The following is a 23550-nucleotide window of genomic DNA, read 5'->3' as shown; positions in this document are numbered from 1 at the left end:
CCAGCTTTGTTGTAAGCCTCGGGGTGCGGCATAGTGTACTCCATCGAAGTCGAAATTATGGCCTTTCTCTCGCCGATTTTGAGTGTGTCGCTCTCCTCGTGCATTAATGTGAGATGTGCTCAGTATGTGATTTGTGGAAAACCTGCTGGGACTTTGAGTTACGACACTTTTTGTTGCAGTAGACTGGTTCCTGCTCGACCTCACATGTACAATACAAATCGGCCGGTCGTACGTAGGAACATCGACAGCGCCCTCTAGCTGTGTTCTCCGATCCTCAGCAGCCTTATGAAAAATAGACGACTGTGACACAGTTAGACATGGCTCTTTTACCGGCTTTCGGGCGTGCTACTGCAGCTATTTCCAAGGTATTTGGGACACATTTTGTGGATTGGGTGCCGACGTCTGTACAGCTATGTTACTCAAGAACACGGTGATATGCATCTAAGTTTATATTGAATTTTAAAAGGCTTGGAAATCCCTCCTTCATTTCCAGCTGAGCCGTGGCCGAAGACACTCGGGCATGTCGGGTTACATCACCTGCTGCGCCGGTCTTGAGAAGTTCTGTTCATTGGATACACGTGTTCGATTAACAGTTCATTTTAGTTAATGTAACGGCTATAGTTAATTAGCCCTTCTCAATATAACATTAACAGTGTTAGCCTTGTTTTGGATTCAACAAAGCCAACAAGGTCCTGTACAAACGCTTTTTAGCATGTTTGGCAAGCTCATGAATTGGGTTCTAGTCCCATGACAATATTAATTTTGGAAAGAGTTTCATATATGGACAACAACGGACAACACTTGATGTGCCATTGCACAAACCTATGAGATTTGTCTGAAAAAGCCTAAGTCATGTAAGTGTAAGTAAATACTTTGGACTTTTCTAAGCTAAATTTCACTTTTTGGGGCATGATATCACTTTCTGATGGCTGTTATACTTATTATAGGCCTAACATTTTAAGGGAAAATTAGTGTTGTCTGTGGACATTTTTGGAACTCTTTCTGTGTTTTTCTGTTTCTTTCCCATTCTCTCTGGTCATTTTTTCTTTAATTGATGGCTATGTTTACTTACCATAGATTTGGGGGGGGTCTTTTTGATAAATTCACCATGTTCATACCAACTTTTAAAGAGACATGCATGTTTGAGTCCATTCATTGCAGACCGGTCTGGTTCCTGTTTCCAGTGGTGCAGAGTGGTGCAATAAGAAGTACATGTAGAAAGCAACCAGTTTAAATTGCTGTAACTAACATTATAGCTATGGTGTATTATAAATGTTACAGTTTGGACAGTACTTGTCTAATCTGTGAATGTGAGGGACCTTCCACTCGCTTTACAGATCCACACCTGTTAATCTCTGATGCTCTGTGAAAACTTGTGCCTGTGATATTTGTATGGTTGTAGAGATGATTGTTCATTTTCTTATTTAACAGAAGGGACATTTGCACAGTCTGTCAAGGTGGACCGCCTCCTCTCTTGTTGGCCACAAGAGGCGTTACTCTGAGGGGGCAGCGGAGCAGGACCTCGTCGTGATTGGGTCTGGACCGGGCGGGTATGTTGCCGCAATCAAAGCTGCCCAGCTGGGCATGAAGGTGAGCGGTTGTGTAGTATAAGATCGTGGCTGCATCTGTGATTGTAAGTTCAGTTGCCTGTGTTTCTCTGTGCAGTGGCAAACTCCATTAGATGAAGCCCCTCCTGCTTTGTAGACGGATGGTGTCTTGTGTGCCTCTCCACGGTTGCGAGTGGCCAAAACACTCTGGAGGACTTTCAGATGGGTTGGTACATTATATTAGTAAACTTGCCACAGCATTGACAGTCAACTTATACAGTAGCGTAATTGTACGGACATATCTGCTCCAAGTGGAACAAAAGACGGCATCTCTTTTTGGTACTCACCACATATGCGCGTAACTAATTTATTGCGGCATGTATGGTCTTTGCGTACATGCAGAACGCGTGCAAGAATCTGCTTGTAACCACCTGTCTTTCTTTCGCCAACTGGGGGTGCACTTCAGTTCAGGGCGGATAACCATTGGTGGAATTTTGCTGGGGAACGATGTTACTTTTTTTTTTTATAAGTTGTGGCCCTTCACCGCTACAGTAGTTCCTCCGGCAATGTTGGTAACATTGGGTCAGCTATCATAATAACTAACTGATCAATTTCTCCACAATGATCGGTCTCCTGTCTCATCTCCGCCATTACTGGAGAACCTTCCTGAGTGTACAGTGATCACATGACCATAATTGAATTCATCTACATGAACAAAAAAAAGTACATCTCATTTTTATCCTTCACATAGTCCGGCTTTGAAAATCATGTAACCTGGTCTTGCAAAAGATGGTATAATTTAGGGTCATTTTTGAGCTGAACTATGAGACAGCAATTCAACTGACACTGCTCATTTCCCAGATTGGATCATTTATCATCGGTTGATTGGGTTCCTCTTTCGACAAATCTCCTCTCATTCCCAGACGGTATGCATCGAGAAGAACCCCACTTTAGGCGGAACCTGTCTCAACGTGGGCTGCATTCCTTCCAAGGCCCTGCTCAACAACTCCCACTATTATCACCTGGCCAAGTCCAATGACTTCAAGAACAGGGGCATAGACAGTAAGACACTTGATTTGTTGGGGTTTTTTTATTGCTTGATTGGAAACAAGATTGCTGAGAGAGTTTTGATCGCTGTAAGTACCTACGCAATCCCCCGTGAGCTGCCTACTGTTAACCCTTAACCCAGTCGTGTTACCTCTCTGCCAAATACAACAAAATCCTACGTGCTAGAAAGATGATGTAGATAAAAGGGTACCTGAACATTTTGGGGACTTCTGTTCTTGCCCTGTAGTTGGCGACCTCCAGCTGAACCTACCCAAGATGATGGAGCAGAAATCCGGGGCAGTCAAGGCCCTGACCAACGGCATTGCACACCTTTTCAAACAGAACAAGGTACAACAGGCAGTTGGCCCAGCCTTTCCGCACAAAACCCTACAAACACGATCCAGGACCAAGTGCACTGTGTGGCTTTCCTAGTTCAAAAATATGGCATTACTAGTTCGGGAATCTTTATTAGGCTGTTTGTGGTTTCTTTGAGAATAAAGCTTCAATTCCTCCCAAGGTTGATTTTTGTACATATAGGGTCATGGATGAAACCTCACCAGTGATTACGTCCTTGAAGTGAGGGCCTGCTCCTCTGTTCACAATAGTATCCTGGGTGTTTGTACATGTACATCTTCACAGGTTGATGTATAAAACATTTAGAACTCCAAAAATGTCAGATATCCGTTCAGTGGTTATTGCAAAATATGCCTCTCCGATGAGATTTACCGATAAAAGCGTTTGTTACAAAGTTGATACTTTCTTCTCAAAATGGTAGGTAGCCAGAGTGGAGGGGCATGGTAAGATAACCACACCCAATGAAGTGGCTGTACTGTATCCAGATGGAAAGGTCAAAGAGGTCATCAAGACAAAGAACATCCTTATAGCAACGGGGTCAGAGGTCACGCCATTTCCAGGAATAGAAGTGGGTCATATTTGATAACTCACAATGGTTAAACAGCATTGACTGAACCTCAGTACATGTATTTAAATTATTCTGAACACTTAACTTGCCACAGAATGTTTTTCCTACGAAAGTTACCCGAACATTGCGTCTCTTATTGTTACTTTGCAGATTGATGAAAAGACAGTCGTGTCATCCACCGGTGCGCTGTCGTTAGAGAAAGTTCCAGAACACATGGTGCTAATAGGAGCCGGGGTGATCGGACTGGAGCTGGTGAGTGTGATCTGTCATGAGGCCTTGCTGACCACGTTGTCGTGGCTGCGCCCAACTGTAGACTTTACCGCCTGGCAATTTGGCACCGTGCAGGAGATGTAGTCAGCACTTGTGTGACTTTAAGATTCACTGAAATCAAGGATGGATACTTTGCAGGAAAACACCTGTTCATGTTTGAATTGAGCAGTATGCGAGTAAGTGAATTCACGTACACTCTGACCGAGGATTAGAACACAATGCAGGATTAATTCTTTATCTGCGCAAATTGATCTTTCACTGAAATTGGTCCGCTGACTTGCAAAAGTGGGTCTTCGAGGACATCATTGCAGGAACAATGAGAAATGCAATGCCATATCCTCTATAACCTGGCATCGAAAGGCACACGACTCTTTGAAGGTGTATGCTGGATTTTGTTGTCAAAATCAGTAAGGATTTCTACGTTTAACTGAAGAGCGTGGAGAAATCGGCAAAAAAATGAAAGGTGATTCAAACACCATTTTTAGCTGTGATCACAGTGCTAACAATTAAACAGGAAAATGTGTCCTATCTCTTTTCCTTTTTGCCTCTAGGGTTCTGTGTGGCAGAGGCTAGGGGCTAAAGTCACGGCGGTGGAATTCCTGGCACACGTAGGCGGCATGGGTATCGACATGGAAATATCGTAAGTAGCAGAGCAAGTGTCTGTTAAATATTTCAGGGAAACCTTTTGCACTGTAAGCCTCTTATTTCCTGGAAGCTTATGCGCAAACCCTTAGTGTGGACCTCAAGAACTGCACTGCCGTGGCAAGCACTCTTGACTCAAGTTACGAAGGGACCTGCAATGAGTAGGGTGATGCAAAAGTGGTGGTATTTTATCAAGGGAATAGGCCTGCGTAAAGGAATGATGCTTTGTGAGGTGCGTCGTGATGGCACTGATGTCAGTCTCTCTGTGGATGTCTGAGGGTTTGACAAGCGTTAAGTTGACAAAACTTGCAGTGTTTGGTACAAGATTAAGATTCTTTTAGCGGCATTGATATTTGACTGTGTAGGAAGAACTTCCAGAGGATTCTCAAGAAGCAAGGCATCAGCTTCATGATGAGCACCAAGGTGACAGGGGCCACCAAGACGGACGCGGGTATCTCGGTCGCCGTGGAGTCCGTCTCTGACCCCGGCAAGAAGCAGGAGCTACAGTGCGACACGTTACTGGTCTGCATCGGCCGACGGCCGTACACACATAATTTGGGACTAGAGGTAGGTGCATTTGAAATACTTTGTGGTTATTAATGCTTACAACCTCGGCAGGATTGACAATAGTAAATAAAGATGTGGAGCCGTGTTTATCAGAGGGGTCATGTCTCAGAAATGACTTGGAGTTTTGCTGCAGAAAGTAGTCGTGTTTTTGTAATGAAATTACTCTTTTTTGGAGGAGAACATCGTAGAGAAATAATTTCCACCCCAGAGTTAAATTTTTCCCATTCTATTTCCCTCTTTTTGCTCAAAGGCTGTTGGAACAATAACACCGGTACCCACTGCTTATTTTACAGGATGTCGGTATTGAACTGGATGACAAAGGCAGGGTGCCAGTTAATGAGAGATTTGCAAGCAAAGTGCCAAGGTATGTTCAAGATTTGTTGTTTAAGTATTCGCTCTCACTTTTGTATGATCTTGAATATATCTAAGAAAAGTAAGTGGAAAAAATTTGTATTTCAGGACGAGTAGTGAATGTGAACCTCACATTGACAATTAAATTAAAAGAAATTTTCAAGCGAACATTATTACATGTAATGTTAAAATAAAAAGAATACTTGATTTCACAAACTAGTCTCTTTTTTGGGGGGTCATTGTTACTGAGGTAACCCCTATATGTCTTGGAATTGTAACTGAAAAACAGTTTTGGTCCTGTATTCGATATGTCAATCATAAAAGTGATCAAATTTCAACTCATCCTTTATATGCCCAACACCTTCATTGCAGCGTCTTTGCCATTGGTGACTGCATCCACGGACCCATGCTGGCCCACAAGGCGGAAGATGAGGGCATCATTTGCGTGGAGGGTATCGCGGGCGGGGCAGTCCACATCGACTACAACTGCGTGCCCTCGGTCATCTACACCCACCCGGAGGTGGCCTGGGTGGGGAAATCGGAGGAGCAGCTGAAGGAGGAGGGCGTGGCCTACAAAGTGGGCAAGTTCCCCTTCGCTGCCAACAGCCGGGCCAAGACCAACTGTAAGGGAGTCAACATCGTATCAATGAAAATGCGCCCCTTTCCATGTTCTGGTCTGTTGGTTTTACCCACTGGCGCTGCAGTAATGTTGGTCTAACCTACATCAGAAGATCCTGTAATCACCGATGCTTGAAGTAAATGAAATACTAACTGTCTAGTCAACTCTCTCCCCATAACAACTCATCCAGACAAACAGGAGAGTACCAATTTATAGATTGATTTATCGGTGCCACAGCAGTGCTTGTGCTTGCGCTATCCCAATGAAACCTTCTCCCATTTTGCTGGGATTCTGTATGCACCATAAGGTATGCTTGGGCATCACGGATTTCACCTTAAAACAGCATCACAGTAACAGAAATGCCGATGTGTGCATGAACTTCAGCTTTCCGAGGCCATTAAACAAGCTGAGCACTATCTTCCTGGACAACTTGGGGGGACTTTCCCAAATCCTCCAAAATCATCCATCATGTTGGAAATCAACTCCACGTCTTTTTGCTTTAACATTCAAGGGTCATCAAGCCCTGTGTAAGAGAACAGTGGCTGAGTCGTTGATTCCTTAACCCTCCAAAATCCTCCACATCTTCCTGGTAGATTTTGAAGGATGTGGGAGGACTGAGGTTGAGAGTGTGCTGTTAACAAATAACGCAACATTTCCACCAACCAACATGCGGCACATTTACATGAGTTCCTTTTGCGGACAATTAAGCAACAACTCTTGCTCAACAATGAAGGTCTAATAGTCCCTTTTGTTTTTCCCGTATAAATGATGCCGTTTTCTTCTATGTGGAAATTTCTCCTCAGCCGACACTGATGGACTCGTCAAGATTCTGAGCGATGCCACCACGGACAGAATGCTGGGGGCCCACATCATGGGACCCAACGCCGGGGAACTGATTAACGAAGCGGCGTTAGCAATGGAGTACGGCGCGTCCTGTGAAGACGTAGCGAGAGTGTGCCACGCTCACCCGGTGAGTTCCTTAAAACTCAAACTCTTTCAGTAAATGGGGCAGTGGGCTTGTTTCTTCCTCAGTAACTTCATGGGACCTCTCTACTTGGGTGGGAAAAAATGAACAGTGTCTCTTTGAATTTCTGCACAGATTGCATTGTGGGTCTAAGTGATCTTTGCTCTGGCATGGGGGTCATCTTCAGCTGAAATAGCTGTGAGAGGACACACTCAAATGATCACATGCTTAACATATGTACTGTTTATGAATAAAGCCAATCTTGAAGAGATATGCATCTGAAGCTTGATCGTAGACCCATGATAACATGGAATACGTTCAAGTGTCACGGAACGTATTTGTATTTTGTACACATTTTTTTGTTCCTTGTGAAAGTTTGATGTGCTCATTGCCTGTAACAAAGAGGTAAATCTTTATGGGTCATTCCATGAGGTAGGGGTACAGTTTGTGACAGTGTCAGTTGTTACATCGGTTTGGTAAAAATGAACAGCTATTTCCCTGCAGGTGGATTCCAAATTGACATTGTTATACATCTTGCAAGGCTGAATGCAGAGGGGTGTGTTATATTTACAGAGTAAATGACCTACTCGACAGGTCATGACAGGTGGTAAAAGTTTTGGATGTAACTAGGACACCGTCACAAATTGTGCCCCAACTTCAGGGAATGGCCCTTATGTAAAATGACATCATAAAGATATGAAAAATCTCAGAAAATTTCATTTCTATCAACCTCATAATAAATAGACAGCCAGTTGGCATGATAAGCAGCCAGTTCATCGTGGATTTGGAAATGCTTTGAATTGCCTTACAGTGCATTGTTATCACTTTATCACTTTTTGTTGACAACCACAAATGCTCAAATTCTCTGCCGTTTTTGAGAATTGGAATATTCTTTGTGTTCCCCTCTGCAGACGGTTTCCGAAGCTTTCCGCGAGGCCAACATGTCGGCGTACATCGGCAAGGCGATCAACTTTTAAATTGCTGTAAATACCCTCACAAAATAGTTCTAACAATCACTAAGTATTTTCAGTTCATGACTGCCCTGGGTTTGGGCACAGAGTGTATTATTGAATTTATTATTGAGTCTGTCTCTAGCTCGTCTTGCAGCATCTTCAGAAATAATTGATTGTTACTCCGTTTAACTGTCTAAAACTTGTTTGACCTCCTACCCCTCAACAGTAAAATAGAGTTTACTTTCCGTTCCTTTAAACTTTCATACACGACATTATTCTAGTCTTTTCCTGTGTGGTGCTTTGATAATGGGCATTGCAAGTGTTGCGTTTTCTTGGACAGTTAAAAATGAACACCGTCAAGAAGGTAGCATTACCCCACGATAGGTCTCGTCAGGGAATTTGGCCAGATACCTGAAATGATCTTTTGAAATATTACTTTCTTCATTTGAATTTGGCCCCTTTTTCCCGATAAAGTCTTCAAGGTTAGTAGTCTGCTTATTGCTTTTCATCATAATTCTTTTAATGTTCTGAAAGATGTATCTGATGATTATTTATTTTATCCATCATGCCTCTATGATTTCTACATTGTTTACAAGAGCACTTCTTGCATACCATAAACTTGGAAATTGTTCATCCGGTGTGAATACCAGCAACAAAATATACAGAACAGCATCCCCAATAAAACAAGTTTTCAAAACTGACATCTTGTTTTGCGTCCTTTAATGACTCCAAATATGCTCCTTTCCCATCTGCAAATTTATGGAAACGTGAATAAACATGTTTATTTTCCATAACATAAGTTTAGGAGAAAATAAGCAGAAAATGTCCAGATGTCTTCTTACACTGTTTCAACATGTGAATGGATCATTGTCAGCTACCAACATTGGGATTCAAACCTGGTGGTTTATTTAGCAACATTTTCTCCGTGCAAAAGTCCACTGAAAGGGTACAATTTCAAGATTTGTTGTACTTCTGGTTGCTGCGAAATTCGCTACATATTCAACATTTTGAAAAGTTCACTTCAACTTGTAATTGTTTTATTAAAACTTGTTCAATTTTGTACTGGGATTTTCTGGGGTAAATCACTGAGCATAGACGGCAACAAACACGTTGAGATTGTTAGCTAAGTCAAAATAAATGCCAATGCTAAAGTCACAGTGACAAAGACAACGAAAGTCTGAAATATATTTTCATACTTTAAAACTTTGAAGTTTATGTGTCCATAGCAAACATAAACAGAAAAAATTTTTTTAATAAATCTCCTACAAAACTAGTTTTTCTAAGAATTCGTACCAAGTAGCTGAACTGAGAGACTATTCACTTTAAAGAGGAATAATGTTAATGGAAAAACTTATACTTCATTTCTTAGAATTAAAGTTTCCAAAAGACTACAAAAAGAAAACAAAATGAGCACCTCATAGTGAGAAAATTGTTATAGTAATAAGATATTAATCTCATTTCACACTTTTTAATCTGGGCTATAGATGGCAAGTAAATATTAATATTATTGAATTGAAAATCAATTCTTCAAAATCTGATTTTTTAAATATTGAAGATGCGATAATTTACAAGCATTTAAGGCAGTAATGTTAGAGTATCATATTCAATACTATTAGGCACAATTTCCAAAGAAAGATTTAAGAAATGACCACCACTTGGTATAAATAAAATCTCAATTTTTGAACCAAGAAATCCAGATTAAATATCTTTTTTTTTGCATACACTGGCATACACATCATATGTATATAATATTTCCATTTTGCTGCAACATGAGCACTCATTAATCTACAAATTCATGCAGAAAAGGTTTCCTTAGAAACATGCTTCTAACTGCTACAATGCAAAGTTTGTGTAATACTGCTTGAATCCTGATATTAAGATGCGACCACATGTAAAATGCGTTAGCTTCGTTACAAACTGTTTGCTAAGTTTGCTTAATTATAGGCATTTTCAACATACCAAATTCTTCTGAGTAAGTTCACATTCAGCGTTGAAAGGAAACTTGCTACATTTGTGGTACACAGTTGTCTGACGTCCTACTCCTGTAATTCAACAATCGTCTGCCAAGCATCAAGTACTTCAGTGACTTCCATTTAGAGGCTCGGTTGTTTGTTGCGGCTGTCTTCTCTCAGCCATGCCAGCTTCCTGGGTCATGGGTGCCGCCGTGTTAGGCGGGGCCGAGTAACATCTCTCTGACTCTTCAACAGCCCTTTTCATTTGGGAGATGGTTGCTCTAGCACTAACTGATGTAGAGTCCGTACATGAAGAAGCTAGCGGTGCCTTGGCCTGCTGTGGTGCTGCCCTGGGCAATGCCTCTGTCTCTTGGCTTGGATCCCGTCTACTCGGTAAGAACTGTCGCATCTGCTCGGAGGTCAGAGAAGACTGCAGAATGGGTTTGTTGTCTTCCTTGGCAGTCAAAGGTCCTTCGTCGGATATTTCAGTTGCCACGGCTGCTGATGCTGGCTGGGCTGCGCTCCTGTCTTGACAATGCGAGGCAGACGCCAGGGCATCCTGAAGTCTGTTAGTGGCGGATTCTCCTTCTGCCTCTTCAGTTGGCTCACGCTTGGTGGGCAAAAACTGCCTCATCTGGACTGTTGTCAGTGATGACTTGAGAAGAGATGATTCCTCGTCCGTGCCCTTGTCAGTCGCTGCAGTCTGGTTTGCCATTGGCCCAGTTGAGCCCACCTTAGCCATATTCTCCGATGACTGCCCCGGCATTTTCTCAGTCTGCTGGCTTGGTTCACGAGGCCTGCCAGCCAGGTATTGCTGCATCTCGGCAGTGGTGAGGGAGGTACGAAGCGGGGTGACTTCTTCGTCACTGTCCTCACTGATTGCTGTGACAAGGGAGGGTTTGAACGACTTCTCCTTCATCCCGGGCTTGTATCCAGGGATGATGTCTGTATTCTGCTCGGGCTCTCTCCTGGGGGTGCCCCCTGTAGCAAAGGTAGGTGGCTGTGTCTGACGATCAGCCAGCACCCTAGAGGCTGGGTCTTGCTGTGGGAGACCTCCAATGGGTTTGGTGGGCAGCTGCGAGATGTCCAACTGCTTCATGTGATCCTGGAGGGTCAGGCTCTCCTGGCGTTGCTGACCACTGTTGGAGGATGATGGGACAGTGGGATTCTGGATGGAGTAGAAACTGGCTTCAGTTGTCTGGTGCCTGAAATCCTGCTGGGGATAGGGGCTGATGTTGCCGACCATCGACGAACACAGGGGGTTCTGGTACTGAGATGGCACCTGCTGTAGCTGTGGGTAGCCCTGGGGAATTTGGCCACGGTAGCCTGCAGGGTACCGGAGGCCAGGGTAAGGCTGGCGTGGATCTGGGTGTCTGGAGTCGTAGACAGGGGGACTGTAGGGCTGTGACTGCTGATGATGATAGGTAACTGACGATGGCACAGATGACTGGCTGTGATACAGGAGTGGTGTGCACATTGATGGGTCATTCATCCGGGAAAGATCGTAAGATGTCAGCGAAGAGGACGAGGAAGAAAAATCTAGCATCTTGTCCTCCCCAGCCAGGTTGTTCTCCTCTGACGTGGTGGAAGACATGTGCCTCCTGATACCTGGTTGAAAGCCCTGCCTTGGGCCACAGTAACCCTGAGGGGGCAGTGGGTGGCACCCCTGGGCATAGCCAGGTCCCCCCTGTGGCATCGGATGCCTTGGATAGTTCACCTCGTACCTCGGATCGGGGACCAGTCCCGGCCTGACGGTCACTGCATTGTTGGACTCAATACTCCAATCACGCCTCATCGGTGCCCGGCCTTGACCTTGGGGTCCCATGGTGGGTGGGGGGTACCTCAGCATTGCCTCATGAGCTTGTGGACTGTGCCTTTGTGTCTGGGCAGTAAAATGTGGATCGTAGATAACTTCGGGGCTTTGTCGGTGGGAATCCTGCACCGGATACTCTGAGAGATAAATACAGAATCTGAAATCAGATTCTCAATTCAATAAATAACTTTTCCTGCTCTTTACCGAAATGATAGATCTTTGACAACCAGGAATCTAGAAACAATGACACTGAATGCCACTCTGAGAGGGGCTTGGGAAATTTTCTCTTTAAGGTTGTTGGCATTGTATTCAATAAAGTCAAGGTACAGTGCAGGGGTGAGATTGACCAATGATAAAAATAGCCGAAAACAGCTGAAAAAGGCATACAGAAGCTGAACTGTGAAAATCTTTAACATGTATACTTTTGTACACAGCCAGTGAGGGAAAAAAACTGAAATTCAAAACAAAAAAAGCTGACATCAGCTAACAAGCTGAGAAATCTCACCCCTGACGATGGCAATGAAGAGGGACTCACAACACAGTATACTTTATCGGATAGAGTAAGTTATAATATTTGTTTAACAACTAAAATACAAAATGCAAATTTGAAGGCAATGATTTGAGAGCTAACAAGAGAAGATCTGTTAACACAATCTCACTGGTACACCAGTGTTGGTTGCAAGAAAGTCCTGTAAACCCTTTTTTTTTGTAACTGGTAAAATGGACTAAAAAGACTCTCAAACAATGTGCCAAAAATGGCTACCTTCTCTGTGTTTCTGCATCTCATCACGTCTGGATATTTCAGCAGCGATGTCTCTCAAGGTGTTGACAGCCTGGAAAGATTTGTATGAAGAAAAGAATACAGTAAATATTAACTGCACCACTTTATGTGATTATGGCATTACAAGACTACAGTACACAACTCCAGGTAGGTCACACATTCTTAACAAACAAATCCAGTACAAAAGTAGGATACATCGGGCAAAATGTTGGGAAATTGATTTGCTGGCCATTTTTCCTGATTGCAAACATTATGATGATCCAAAATGTATACCCCAAAACAACAACCAATAAAACTGATCAATATAATATTTAAAACAGGACAGAAATTGGAAAACATCGCCACAAAAAAAGCATCTTTCTTAATTTGTGTATATTCACATTGAACCATATCGCTCACCTGATCTATTTCTGGTCGCTGTGTGAACTTTGATTTGGTGCATTTCAGGGCTAGGTCCAGCAGCCACCAAGCGATGTCCCAAGGCCAGTTAGGACAACGCCGGTCCCTGATCCTTTCGATCACGCCTTGCTGCTGTTTCTCAAGCTCCAAGGCCTCCTCGATGATGTCAGTCTGAGAAAACAAATATTCAACCCATATCTGAACAAAAAGGCTGTAGTTAATAGAGCATAAGATCTCAATGAACGTTTCATATTCTGAGTTTTTAATAACCATGCTATGTTCACAGGTCTTCATAAAGGCTTCTAAATGATGGTTTCACACTCTTCATTCTCTTGAGGATTTTCAGGTTTTTTATTCTCAGTAAATGTGTCAGGCCCTTTTTGTTGACAAGGATTTCATTTTTTTTAGATATTAGGATCTAACATTTTTTTATATTTCAGATCAAATGTGCCGTGTAACTGAATCAAAATTCCAAAAATTGCATTTCAAATTAAAATGATAATACTGAACAATTTTACAACTGTTAGCTGTCCGGTAATGTTTTTGCCCCTCTGCAATAATGCAAAAAAACTTTATTTTACCAAGAGTCTGTTGGGTTCACGCCTGCTATCTGCAACTCGTTCCCCAGCAAGGATTTCCATCAACACCTGAAAAAGGGCACAATCTACTTTAGTGTACATGTAATAAAAGACTTTTTTTCCATAACTGATGTAGAGTTCTTGGCAAATGTGAGGTTCCACTTTGGTTAAGTATAACACAGTGTTGGATTTGGGGGACTTCAAACCTTTTCAATCCAAACTGCACACAAAGTTAGGGTTTTTGAAGGGTATTTTCTGAAGACTCAACAAATGACCCTAATACATCATGGTAATCTGTCAAAAAGGGTTGAATTTGATTTGATTTCTTATTTTTGGCACTCACCACACCAAAGCTGAAGACGTCCACCTTGGTGGAGAGTTTGAAGCTTCTCTTGAACTCCTCGGGCAAATAGGGCAAGGTTCCGTGAGCGTTCTTTGTCTTTAGGTAACAGTAGGTCTTGCCGTTCTCTGGACCAAACCTGGCCAGACCAAAGTCGGCTATCTTGGGCTCCATGTGCTTGCCTAGCAGGATGTTGGCGCTGTTGAGGAAGAGGAAGAAATACAGAAAACAAGGCAAAGTTGGTGAATATAAAAAAATAGTTAGTTGGGGAACATAACGAAATTAAGGAGTGCCTACAGGCTAATACATGTACATTTTACTATTGCAGAATTTAACGAACAATTATCCAGTTGAAGGAATATTAACTTTTCTACAAGTCTCGTAAGACAGGGGTAGGAATTTGAAATTTGTAAAATACCAAGAGCTGAAGAAACCAGAAATGTTGAGCAATGTAAAACAAGAGGTTTTGAAACCAATAAGTATACACTGAAATGGTGTATCAGATCTTGAGGTTTACAATGGCCACTTCACGACTTTGGCCACATCTCCAGTCTATAGGTAGAAAGATCCTTCCTTTTAACTCCAAGCAAATATTTTGCCATCATCAAGAGGTAATTCAAACTCCTACGGTAGGTTGTCCATACCTTTTGATATCGCCGTGGATCAGAGGCTTGTCCTGGGCCTTGTGGAGGAAGTTGATCCCCAGCGCTGCGCCCTCTGCAATCCTGTGCCGGGTCCTCCAATCCAGGGGACCTCGCTGGGCCTACAGGTGAATTATAAGTGGGAAAGAGTAATCTTTTCACAGTGTATAAGTTTGCTTGAGGAGTAAGGCAAAGACAAAACTCGTGGCAACTATACTTCTGCTCTGACACCATTATTAAATGACACTTATTAGCTTCACAATGCCGGTTACAACTGATAGAATTTGAAGTCATTATTCTATTCAGATTATAGACTGGAAAGGAAAAAGGGGATTTTACTCAGGGCTGATTTTAAGAGTTTTTCTCTGACAGTAAAAGCCTTTTTAGTCACTCTATCATTATGTACATTACAACTACCCTAGGTTTATGATGAATACCTCCATGATATACTGTCCAGAATATCCTGGCAGGGCCAAACTATTTATAGATTATAGTTCTAGACAGGTGCAATGCTTCTGAAATTTAAACCAAATAGTCTTTTTTGTCCAACCGTGCTGTAGTATTATTTGTCTAAAAGACCTCTTCTTCCCCATTCATCGTATTCATGGGCTGTGAAACTTGGTATAGCGCTGGATTTGGGGGTTTTCTAAACCACAATTTTGTTTCATATGTGAGCTTCAAGCTTCAGTTTATGTGAAATCACTCTCCTAAGTTTACAGGGCCTTGGTGACTGTAGCTCCATCTTTCTGACACATAAAATATTAAACAATCTAATGCCGGGTCAGACTTTGGAATGCTTCATTTAATTCCAACAGTAAATTTTTCTTGATAATTTACGTGCATTAAAATGGAGATAATGAATCCAATATTTGGAAAATGCCTGAACTGAAATGAATCATCTCACGTATTCAATGCATTTACCTTGCAGAGTAAATTGTCTTCCAGAGATCCATTCTCCATGAACTCATAGACCAGACAGGGAGATGGGCCATCAAAGCAGAAAGCACACAAGGCAACAATGTAGGGATTGCGATAACTGCAGCCAGACACAAAATAAATGGTGGGAAAAATGAAAAATGCTAATATGATTATGTACAAATTTATATACCAATAACCTGTTTTGGGCAGAGAATTATAAACCAAAATGTGGATTGCAGATAATCAGATTTTGAATTGTAAAATTTAAACAAACGGGGAACAAATTATTTTCATAAAAGAGGAAACTTGACAAAGTGTTCGGCCCCTCAGAAAACTGACTTTGCCAAACAATGGGGCATTTAAATATTATAAACAATTAAATTATCAACATCATGGTTAATTTAGATATTTGAAAGAGACCCAAGTTAATCCTGCATAGCACTCAGAAATCTCATTGACCGAATACAAACAGGATATTTTGGGGGCACTATCAGTCCCAAACTTATCAGCTTTGGCAATTCCTGTATATTTCCGCTGTTTCAATTATAGGCATCATATTCCACTAGAAGCTTCCTGCTAAAAAACCTGTATCAAACGTCACATCCCATGTATGTCACAAAACAGGGAAGCATAGCCTTTGATATATCATCCACTTCAGCGTTTCATACTAACACATCCACAAGTGGTTTGGAAGGACTATACAACAGTTGATCTTCAATAACAATAACCAGACACGCACCTTAACATTTGGCAGTTTCAATTTCAAAGCTTGTTGAAAAATGCCAGAAAAAAATAAATCCCACCTTGTAAAAATGATAACTTCTGCATTGACAAAGATCACACAAATTGAGATGTCAGGTGCTATGTAACTTCAATAACATCTGCACATAAGATTCTTGTTATACATTTGAAAGCGGGTGGATTATCAATACAACTCGTTTATGACTCGTTTATCACATGTTCTCATGATTTGTCTCAGAAAAAAAAAGAAGGAAAATACTCACGTAACGAGAGCCCGTAGTTCTTTCATCTGGTCAGCCCGGGCAATCTTGTTGGTCTCAAGACCCATGTACTCATTCTGTGAAAGAAAAGAAAAACTTGCATCACAGTTGAGCAATGAATCTGTACAGGTAGAGAAAGGCACAATCCTGTACAGTGGATGATGCAGCACAAATTTGAAGTTTCTTGGCTAAATCCAGTTACAAGCAAAATTGCAAGAGGCTGTATGTTGGTTGCAACTAGTTCTTTGCAAATCTTGACTCAACATTTTAAATTTGCAGATATTTTCAGATCAAGAGTTGCAAAAATAGGGTACTTTCTGTGAGAACACAAAGTCAGATGATGACGACCAACTAATGCAGAAACTTTCCTGTTGATAACTTTAAATTGGCTACGAGCTCTCATAAGTGATTATAAAGATGAACAAAGAAATTGACTGGAGCGGGATTTGAACCTGCAACCTCTGGAACACCGTACCAGTGCTCTACCAACTGAGCTATCCCGCCCTATGTTGGTGGTTCTTCCCATTTGTCAATATCTCTGTTTGGGGGCACTAGCCAGAAGCCATTAAACCTGGAACACCATAAAGCCAGGGATCACACCCTAATAACAAGATACAACCTGGGAAGTGATGATCAAGGATCACTCAAAGAGGATACGGCTTTTTAAACATATATTATGAAACAAACTACATAGCGAAACAAAAGTCTTAGAGTCATAAGAGTCAAGCTCTTCAATTATTCAGCGTTAAAATGTGACAATATTGGAGGATGATTTTGTTGAGACTCTTCAAGGCTACACATCCAGAAAGCATCACATACACATACCTGTTTCATTCGTTTTACAGCGTAGTGAATCAGATTAATGACAGCGTGGTAAACCGTGCCAAAAGAGCCCTCTCCCAGTTTGTAGGTTCCATCAAAGTTATTGGTCGCTTTGACGATGTCGTTGTAGGGGATATGGATGGTTAGGCTAAGTGCTGACTTGTCCTGATCTGTTGACAAACAAATATTGTAAACAATAACCAAGAGCTGACAAATTTCATGGACACCGGCAGATTTCCCTTTTGGAAGACTTATCATGGCTCCACTGTTTACTTTTCCAAGTATTTCTTTGAAAGTTGGTTGAGGACAGGTAAGTAAATCTGAAGGTCATAGATTTCAATCCTTCAACAGTGTGTATTTCCTTTGCTCAGCCAACAATTGCTGTGAAATGTATCAGTTCAATTTCTTCTTCCTTATTAATTTGAATCATTATGATGATCGGATAATGAGTAAACAGCGAGCTTACACATAAACACTGTTGATGGTCCAGTCGGAAAGACCATGAAACTGGTAATATGTGCCATATATTATGCTGCTTTTAGGCAAGACTGAACTATAAAGCTGAATTCAATGACATTCATACAAGGCAAACTGTATCTCTTACTACATTCCATGACATGTACAAATTTACATGTCATCATAACAGCAACTTTTAAAATTTACATGACAAGTGTAGTTAGTTATATCAAGTGGAATTATTTCTTTCCTGTACATTTCTTAAACAAATATTATTCTTATATCAAAGAGTACATGTTAAAATGACTAATGGACAGTATCAGAATCTAATAACTAGTAGAGGATTGTTTATAAAAATTTTTAAGTTATGCCCACGACTACTGACTAAATGAAACAAACTGAAACGCTGAGTAACAAAATCATTTGTTCCAGTAATTAGAAACCTGAGGAAACTTTGCATTTTTACAGAAAGTGATCAGCATCTGTGCCAGTTTCCAATGAAGAAGTATTGATGGAAATCATGAAAACAACTCACAATTTTCCAGCCTCTCTTTCTCTCCCAATTCCTGGCTGGTGTTAGGTGAGGTTATCTCACCGCTACCACCGCTGACCAGCTCGCCTTTGTTGGCACTGCCGGCGGATCCACTGGTCTCCCCCTGCCAGCCCTTGAAGGGCGAGCCCAGGCCAATGACCTTCTCTGAGGAGTCCTTGTTGATGTTGGCCGTCAGGCCCTCGCTCCTCCTGCCTTGTTGCTGTTTGCTGGGGTTCTGCGACAAGCCGTTCCATGACCCCTGGGTGGCCTGGGGCTGACCGGGTCGCTGGAGGTGAGGCTGGTGGCCCTGAGACATCTGCCCACCTGCAGCGTAAGGAGGCTGGCCCCCTGCACCTAATGGCAGAAATCAGGGAAAATTCAATGTAAAAAAGTAAACCAACACTCGAAAGTTATCACTTGTAAATCCCTAAGAACTCCATATTGGTATAAGGTTAATGTGTTGCTGACCTTGTGACCTCTGATGAGGTATCAACTCCATTTGAATATTAATATGTACTCAAATACTCCTGCACTCTGTGTATGTTGAAACTAGCCCATTCAGACGATGACTAAGGTAAAAATTACTCCAGACGCTTTGAGGTCCGGTATCACCAATCTGAGGTGAGTTCACTTGTCTTGATATTTTGCTGGACTTACCTGGGATGTAGGTGACCGGGGGAATGGTGGGGTGTCCTGGGTGGATGGGGGCGGCTGAGCTGTTATCGTCATCTGGCTGCACCCCTTGTACCTCCCGGATGAGCTGATGCAGACTCGGATCGACTGGTGAGGAACACACGTTAATCAGCATTATGGGCTCCGTGCAGAAAAAGAGAGAGGTGATACAGGCAATTTACAATAGAGTGCGCCACCAAGAGGTTGCCATGGAGAGGCCATTTTCGCAGTACACACTGCAGTAAATGGTTGACAGATTCCATGTGCTGGCTGCATCTGGGAATTGCGATGTTTGTTTGTCTGGGTAGAAGATTTGTACATGTACCTGTCTTTGAGCATCACCTTTGGTTAATCCTTTCTTCTTTCCACTGCACAGAATGCCCTGATATATCAAAAATTGTCTAGAGACAATCACTCAAATACATATCACAGCATGTCCACCATGTTCTTGTCCTCCATAAACATCAAAAACGGCCTCTCCATGGCAGCCTCTTGGTCAACACTCGATTGCTCCTACCACTGAGTGCATTGTGTCCATTTAAAGCTTCTATGAATCTGCTCACGAGTACATTTGAGCCTGTGCATTTATGTGGTGCATTTAACTTCCATGAGACAAAAAAATGCCTTGCTCATTTACAACTGGAGCCAACTGTTCCAAATTACATGTCCCATTCTGATCACAAACACTCAATTCACCACTCGTCCCACTTACCAAAGTCCTTCAGAAGCATCATACACCGGGCATGCTTCATCTCAAACAGTTTGCGATAGAGCTCGGTAACAGTGTGGCAGCCGTAGTCCCAGACTGTTAACATCTCGTCTGTCGGGCTACCAGCCATCCGGTACAGGGCCTGCTTGAAGCTCTGTACTTCGTCATTGCTAAAACCCAGGAGTGCAGCTGAAAAGATAGTGAACAAATGAACAATGGCTGATCAACGTGATTATAGGTCTGGATTTTTTTTACAACCGAGGGGTGTATATGGCACTAAATTTCCAGCAGTGGAGACAATTTAAGTTTAGAGTGGGCACGGAGACTACAACGATATTGTACATACATGTACACGTATTACTTCAATACCAGATTAGCTATGTCCCACAATAAAACAGACAGAAGTTTTACATGGATCCAGATCTCAATCAGTAATTTGTTGTGTTGGTTCACTGACACCAGAGTCTGCCTAACAGATGGAGTAAACCAGCGTTGAAACCGCTGATCGAGATCCAGATCCCTGTGAAACAAACAGGCCCTATGTCTCTCCCCCTAAAGAAGCACGATTGTAACATCACAAGAAAACGTCTCTATGGAGCTGGTGACCTGACAGCATGTATGTATCTTAATGCAGGGGTAATTACTGCAAACCAACATGGGGAGCTACACGAGAAAGATATCAGGGCCCTTTTCCAATACTTGACTTGGGCTCCGTCTCAGGCTTTGTTCCCAAAACCAATCCCCGATTGTGGGCCTGAAGCATTTACATTAAATAGGATTGCTGTAATTTCAGGCTCTCTTGCATCTTTTTTGATATTTAGTGGCACTATTAAACTAATTACTGTGCTTACAGCTTCAACGTCAGCCAGTTAAAAAACAATTGAAGCCTGAGATGGAACCGAAGTTGAGTATTGGAAAACGGCCCAGTTATGGACAATCCAGATGGCAGAGAGACATGCTGGAATGAAGAACTTAATTGCCTGCCTACGTTCCAAATTCATGTATCTGGGGTAAATGTGGTATCTGGGCATTTACACTACCCACTGGCGGGGGGGGGGATCAAAGAGGGGCCAGTGGCTCCACCACTTTTGTGACTGGGGGCATCTCCCCCCTCACTTTCTGCAGGTCCTATGATAGGGTGGGGCTTAATAGATCAGAAAATTAATGGCTGATGCCTGATGGTTTCACAACTGCCCCCCCCACTAAGAAATCGTTCCGCCGCTGCTGGCACAATTCAGTATTTGTTTAGACAAACTCATTGCTGTGCATTGGTCAAACATTGCAAGCCACAACCCATGCACCCAGGAAGTACATGTACTTGAGATTTGAAGTACCATAATTTACACATGAAAAGGGCCAGTTTTGGGGAAAATGACCGAGTAACATGCTTTACAAGAAACAAGAAGAGAAAAACTCCTGTCTAACATTGCTAAAAGAATGTATGTAGATCAGGATTTTTTTCATCCTTACCAGTCTATGAATCAAGCAATCTATCTAATGTATAATACCGCACTCTTGCAATTATTGGATATTCATTTTTCTTGACCCAGGTACAATAACATTCATCATGACATCCAGGACAGGATAAAACAAAAGCAAATAAACAATAAATCAATCATTTACCAGAGGAATTGAAAAATAAATAATCACTCCTAATACTGAAATTATGTTTCCTTCCTTGTGGGACTGACAGCACATGTATGTAAAAATCATATAGTTCAGACATTATTGAAAATCTTGAGTATATTAAACAGCGCTAGACCATGGAAGTAGAAACAGATGTTAAACAGTATGTACTTTTGATTAAAAAAATTGCTTTAATTTGAAACAAATGTATATTAAAATTATGAAAAAGGCTCTTGAAAAGATGGAGAACAAGTTATGTCCATTTTGACAGTAATCTAGAACTTTGGACACAAAAGTGAAACAAGTCCAAACTATCCACTTCAAGACAGTTGACAGTTTGGACGTAATATTTGTAAAGCTGTGTATGAACACACATTTACATTACATGCAGCATTCCTTACCCAACTTCCTCCAGTTGTTTTTACTGTCTTCATCATGATCAAGTGCATGCATAAGATTTAGACGGGTCTGAAGAGGCAAATCTCCAACATACACAATTTTATGGTAACATTTTCTGTTACTTTCACCGTGTTGGACTAAACGAGATGTGCTTTTGCAATAATCCATTACCAGTCAAAAAATAAATAGGGCCTACATACAAAATCGTTGTTGAACAGATTAATCCAAATCTTGAAAGAAGACATGTAGGTCAGAGATGCTTTTATGAACACTTATTACTTAGTGCATATTGGTACAAACACGACAGTGCCCAAACACAAGCACATATGTAGGCCTATCTGCTTAATAGTCTTTCCCACATATACCTGTACATGTACATCAGCATGTACATGTACTGTACTTCCTCCATGCATGTACTCCATGATATTTTCTGAGTTGATTTCCTGGAAAATATCCCACAAATCCGGAAAATATGGATCGACTGAATGAAGTAACTGTATTTGACCATAGAAAGTATGGTCAACTAGTGACTCATTGTATTTAAGGGTTACCCGACTTGTGGACAGTTTTCATCATGGGTTGTCGTGGATTTTCCAAAGTCAAGGCAACATCCGCTTCGGTAAACAGGACTTTCCTGCGTGCATACGGCTTTTTCTTTGTCCCTTTTCTGTGAAAGTCGAGTATGAAATGCCTAAGCCTTTGGCGTAATAGTTTATCAACCATACTTCCACTTACCCAAATTGATCCAAGCAGGGGAAATGTCCAGCATCCGACATATATCATTTCTTATGCCCAGGGGGATGTCGCGGATAAAAGTGACTGGGCGCGGCGCAGCCGAGCCACGAGGCCGTTGTCTGGACGTCATCGCCCCTTGAACTGCACTTCCAGCAACGGCGGTCATCTCGATGATGTCGTTCTTTCTACTTCGATGCCCTAAATTCTGTATTAATTTCGACCAGATATATGGAAATTATTTGAAAGTGCGAAAGTTGGAACGATGCCTGAATGAACTAATAGCCTTGTGGACAATGAATTAAGGGAAAAATGACTAAATCATGGCGATCAAAATGAAACACCTTTCAGGCAAAGGAAATTGTGTACGTCAATGTTCACGTAACGTAAGTGTACATACAGTACATGCATGCCCACCGTGTGTTTTGTACGTGCACTATGGGGGCTTTTTAGGGGGAAATCCCTGAATTGATGACGCCATGTTGAAGTTCCGGTTAGACTCAACCAAAAATAATTTAGGGGTTTGCTTTGTATTGTGCCCAAACCTGCAATTTAAGTCTCTAATAATTGAATCTGACAAGCAATGATGAATTCTAAGGTGCAAATATTTGCCTTGAATTTTTGTTTCTACTCATATAAGTGGTATCCTTGATCAAATAATGAAAGAAAAATTGTAACGAGAGAGTTGCATCCCCTCAAAGTTATTTAGAGCCTACCACGTAGTTTATCCACCGCTAGCTGTGCCCCTCACAGGCCCCTCTACTATTACTGAGAAACGACAGTGCAGAAATTGCGACACTCCAAAAAAGGGTCGGGATTGCGAGGACAGAATACACAACAAGAAAATATTCATATATTTACAGCCCAAAGTATGATGAGGTAAAATTAAGCCATGGATCAGTGATGGACGAACGGTGGTTTTAGTTTTTAATAGGCTACTCCATATTCAGGGCTGGTCCTCGATAATACCTATTTTCTACGCCACTATGGCAGTGGCTGGTGGCCTGGATTACTACACTCAATCGTGAAGGGAGGGAGCATTTGGGCAGGAGTGTCTAGTTTTCCAACAGAACAACGCTCTTATTTCATGTCAGTTACGAGCTGATGGATACACTGGGGTAGGAGGGAGATGCGTTCACGTGAGGTGGAGGGGCATTGTTGGACACCAGCTAGTACATGTAATAAATCTAGCGCCCACAGTAAACGGCTGCCGTGCTCTGGGTTCGTATCATTTAAATGTTAAAGAAAAATCTTTACTTTTTCACTGCATTGCAGCGGCACACATAAATGAACACGC

General features: G+C 42.0%; 2 protein-coding genes across 3 annotated transcripts; one reads left to right on the top strand and one right to left on the bottom strand.

The window, feature by feature from the left end:
• The first annotated feature begins 223 nt into the window (after positions 1 to 223).
• Positions 224 to 8583, top strand: dld (dihydrolipoamide dehydrogenase). The gene is made up of 12 exons (XM_022243129.2): positions 224 to 365; positions 1432 to 1590; positions 2471 to 2609; positions 2842 to 2942; positions 3370 to 3516; positions 3667 to 3768; positions 4338 to 4426; positions 4794 to 4995; positions 5289 to 5359; positions 5719 to 5969; positions 6769 to 6935; positions 7841 to 8583. The coding sequence occupies exons 1-12, from the start codon at positions 318 to 320 to the stop codon at positions 7904 to 7906; spliced, it is 1542 nt and encodes a 513-aa protein (XP_022098821.1). The 5' UTR covers positions 224 to 317; the 3' UTR covers positions 7907 to 8583.
• Positions 8584 to 8585: 2 nt separating this feature from the next.
• LOC110983679 (uncharacterized) lies at positions 8586 to 22676 on the bottom strand. 2 transcript variants are annotated; one of them, XM_022243127.2, is made up of 13 exons: positions 22257 to 22676; positions 19500 to 19685; positions 18773 to 18895; positions 18119 to 18469; positions 17131 to 17297; positions 16309 to 16382; positions 15308 to 15422; positions 14390 to 14508; positions 13749 to 13944; positions 13409 to 13474; positions 12828 to 12998; positions 12411 to 12480; positions 8586 to 11784 (listed from the first exon to the last, which is right to left on the bottom strand). In XM_022243127.2, the coding sequence occupies exons 1-13, from the start codon at positions 22420 to 22422 to the stop codon at positions 9962 to 9964; spliced, it is 3627 nt and encodes a 1208-aa protein (XP_022098819.2). In that variant the 5' UTR covers positions 22423 to 22676; the 3' UTR covers positions 8586 to 9961. The 2 variants fall into 2 exon arrangements, with proteins under 2 accessions (XP_022098819.2, XP_022098820.2); XM_022243128.2 differs by lacking the exon at positions 22257 to 22676 and adding an exon at positions 21524 to 21923.
• Positions 22677 to 23550: the final 874 nt, after the last annotated feature.

Source organism: Acanthaster planci, linkage group LG04 (assembly GCF_054643075.1).
Source record: "Acanthaster planci isolate LZ-2023a linkage group LG04, COTS_SCS, whole genome shotgun sequence".
Lineage (NCBI taxonomy): Eukaryota > Metazoa > Echinodermata > Asteroidea > Valvatida > Acanthasteridae > Acanthaster > Acanthaster planci.
This window is presented reverse-complemented; position numbering and strand designations above follow the sequence as displayed.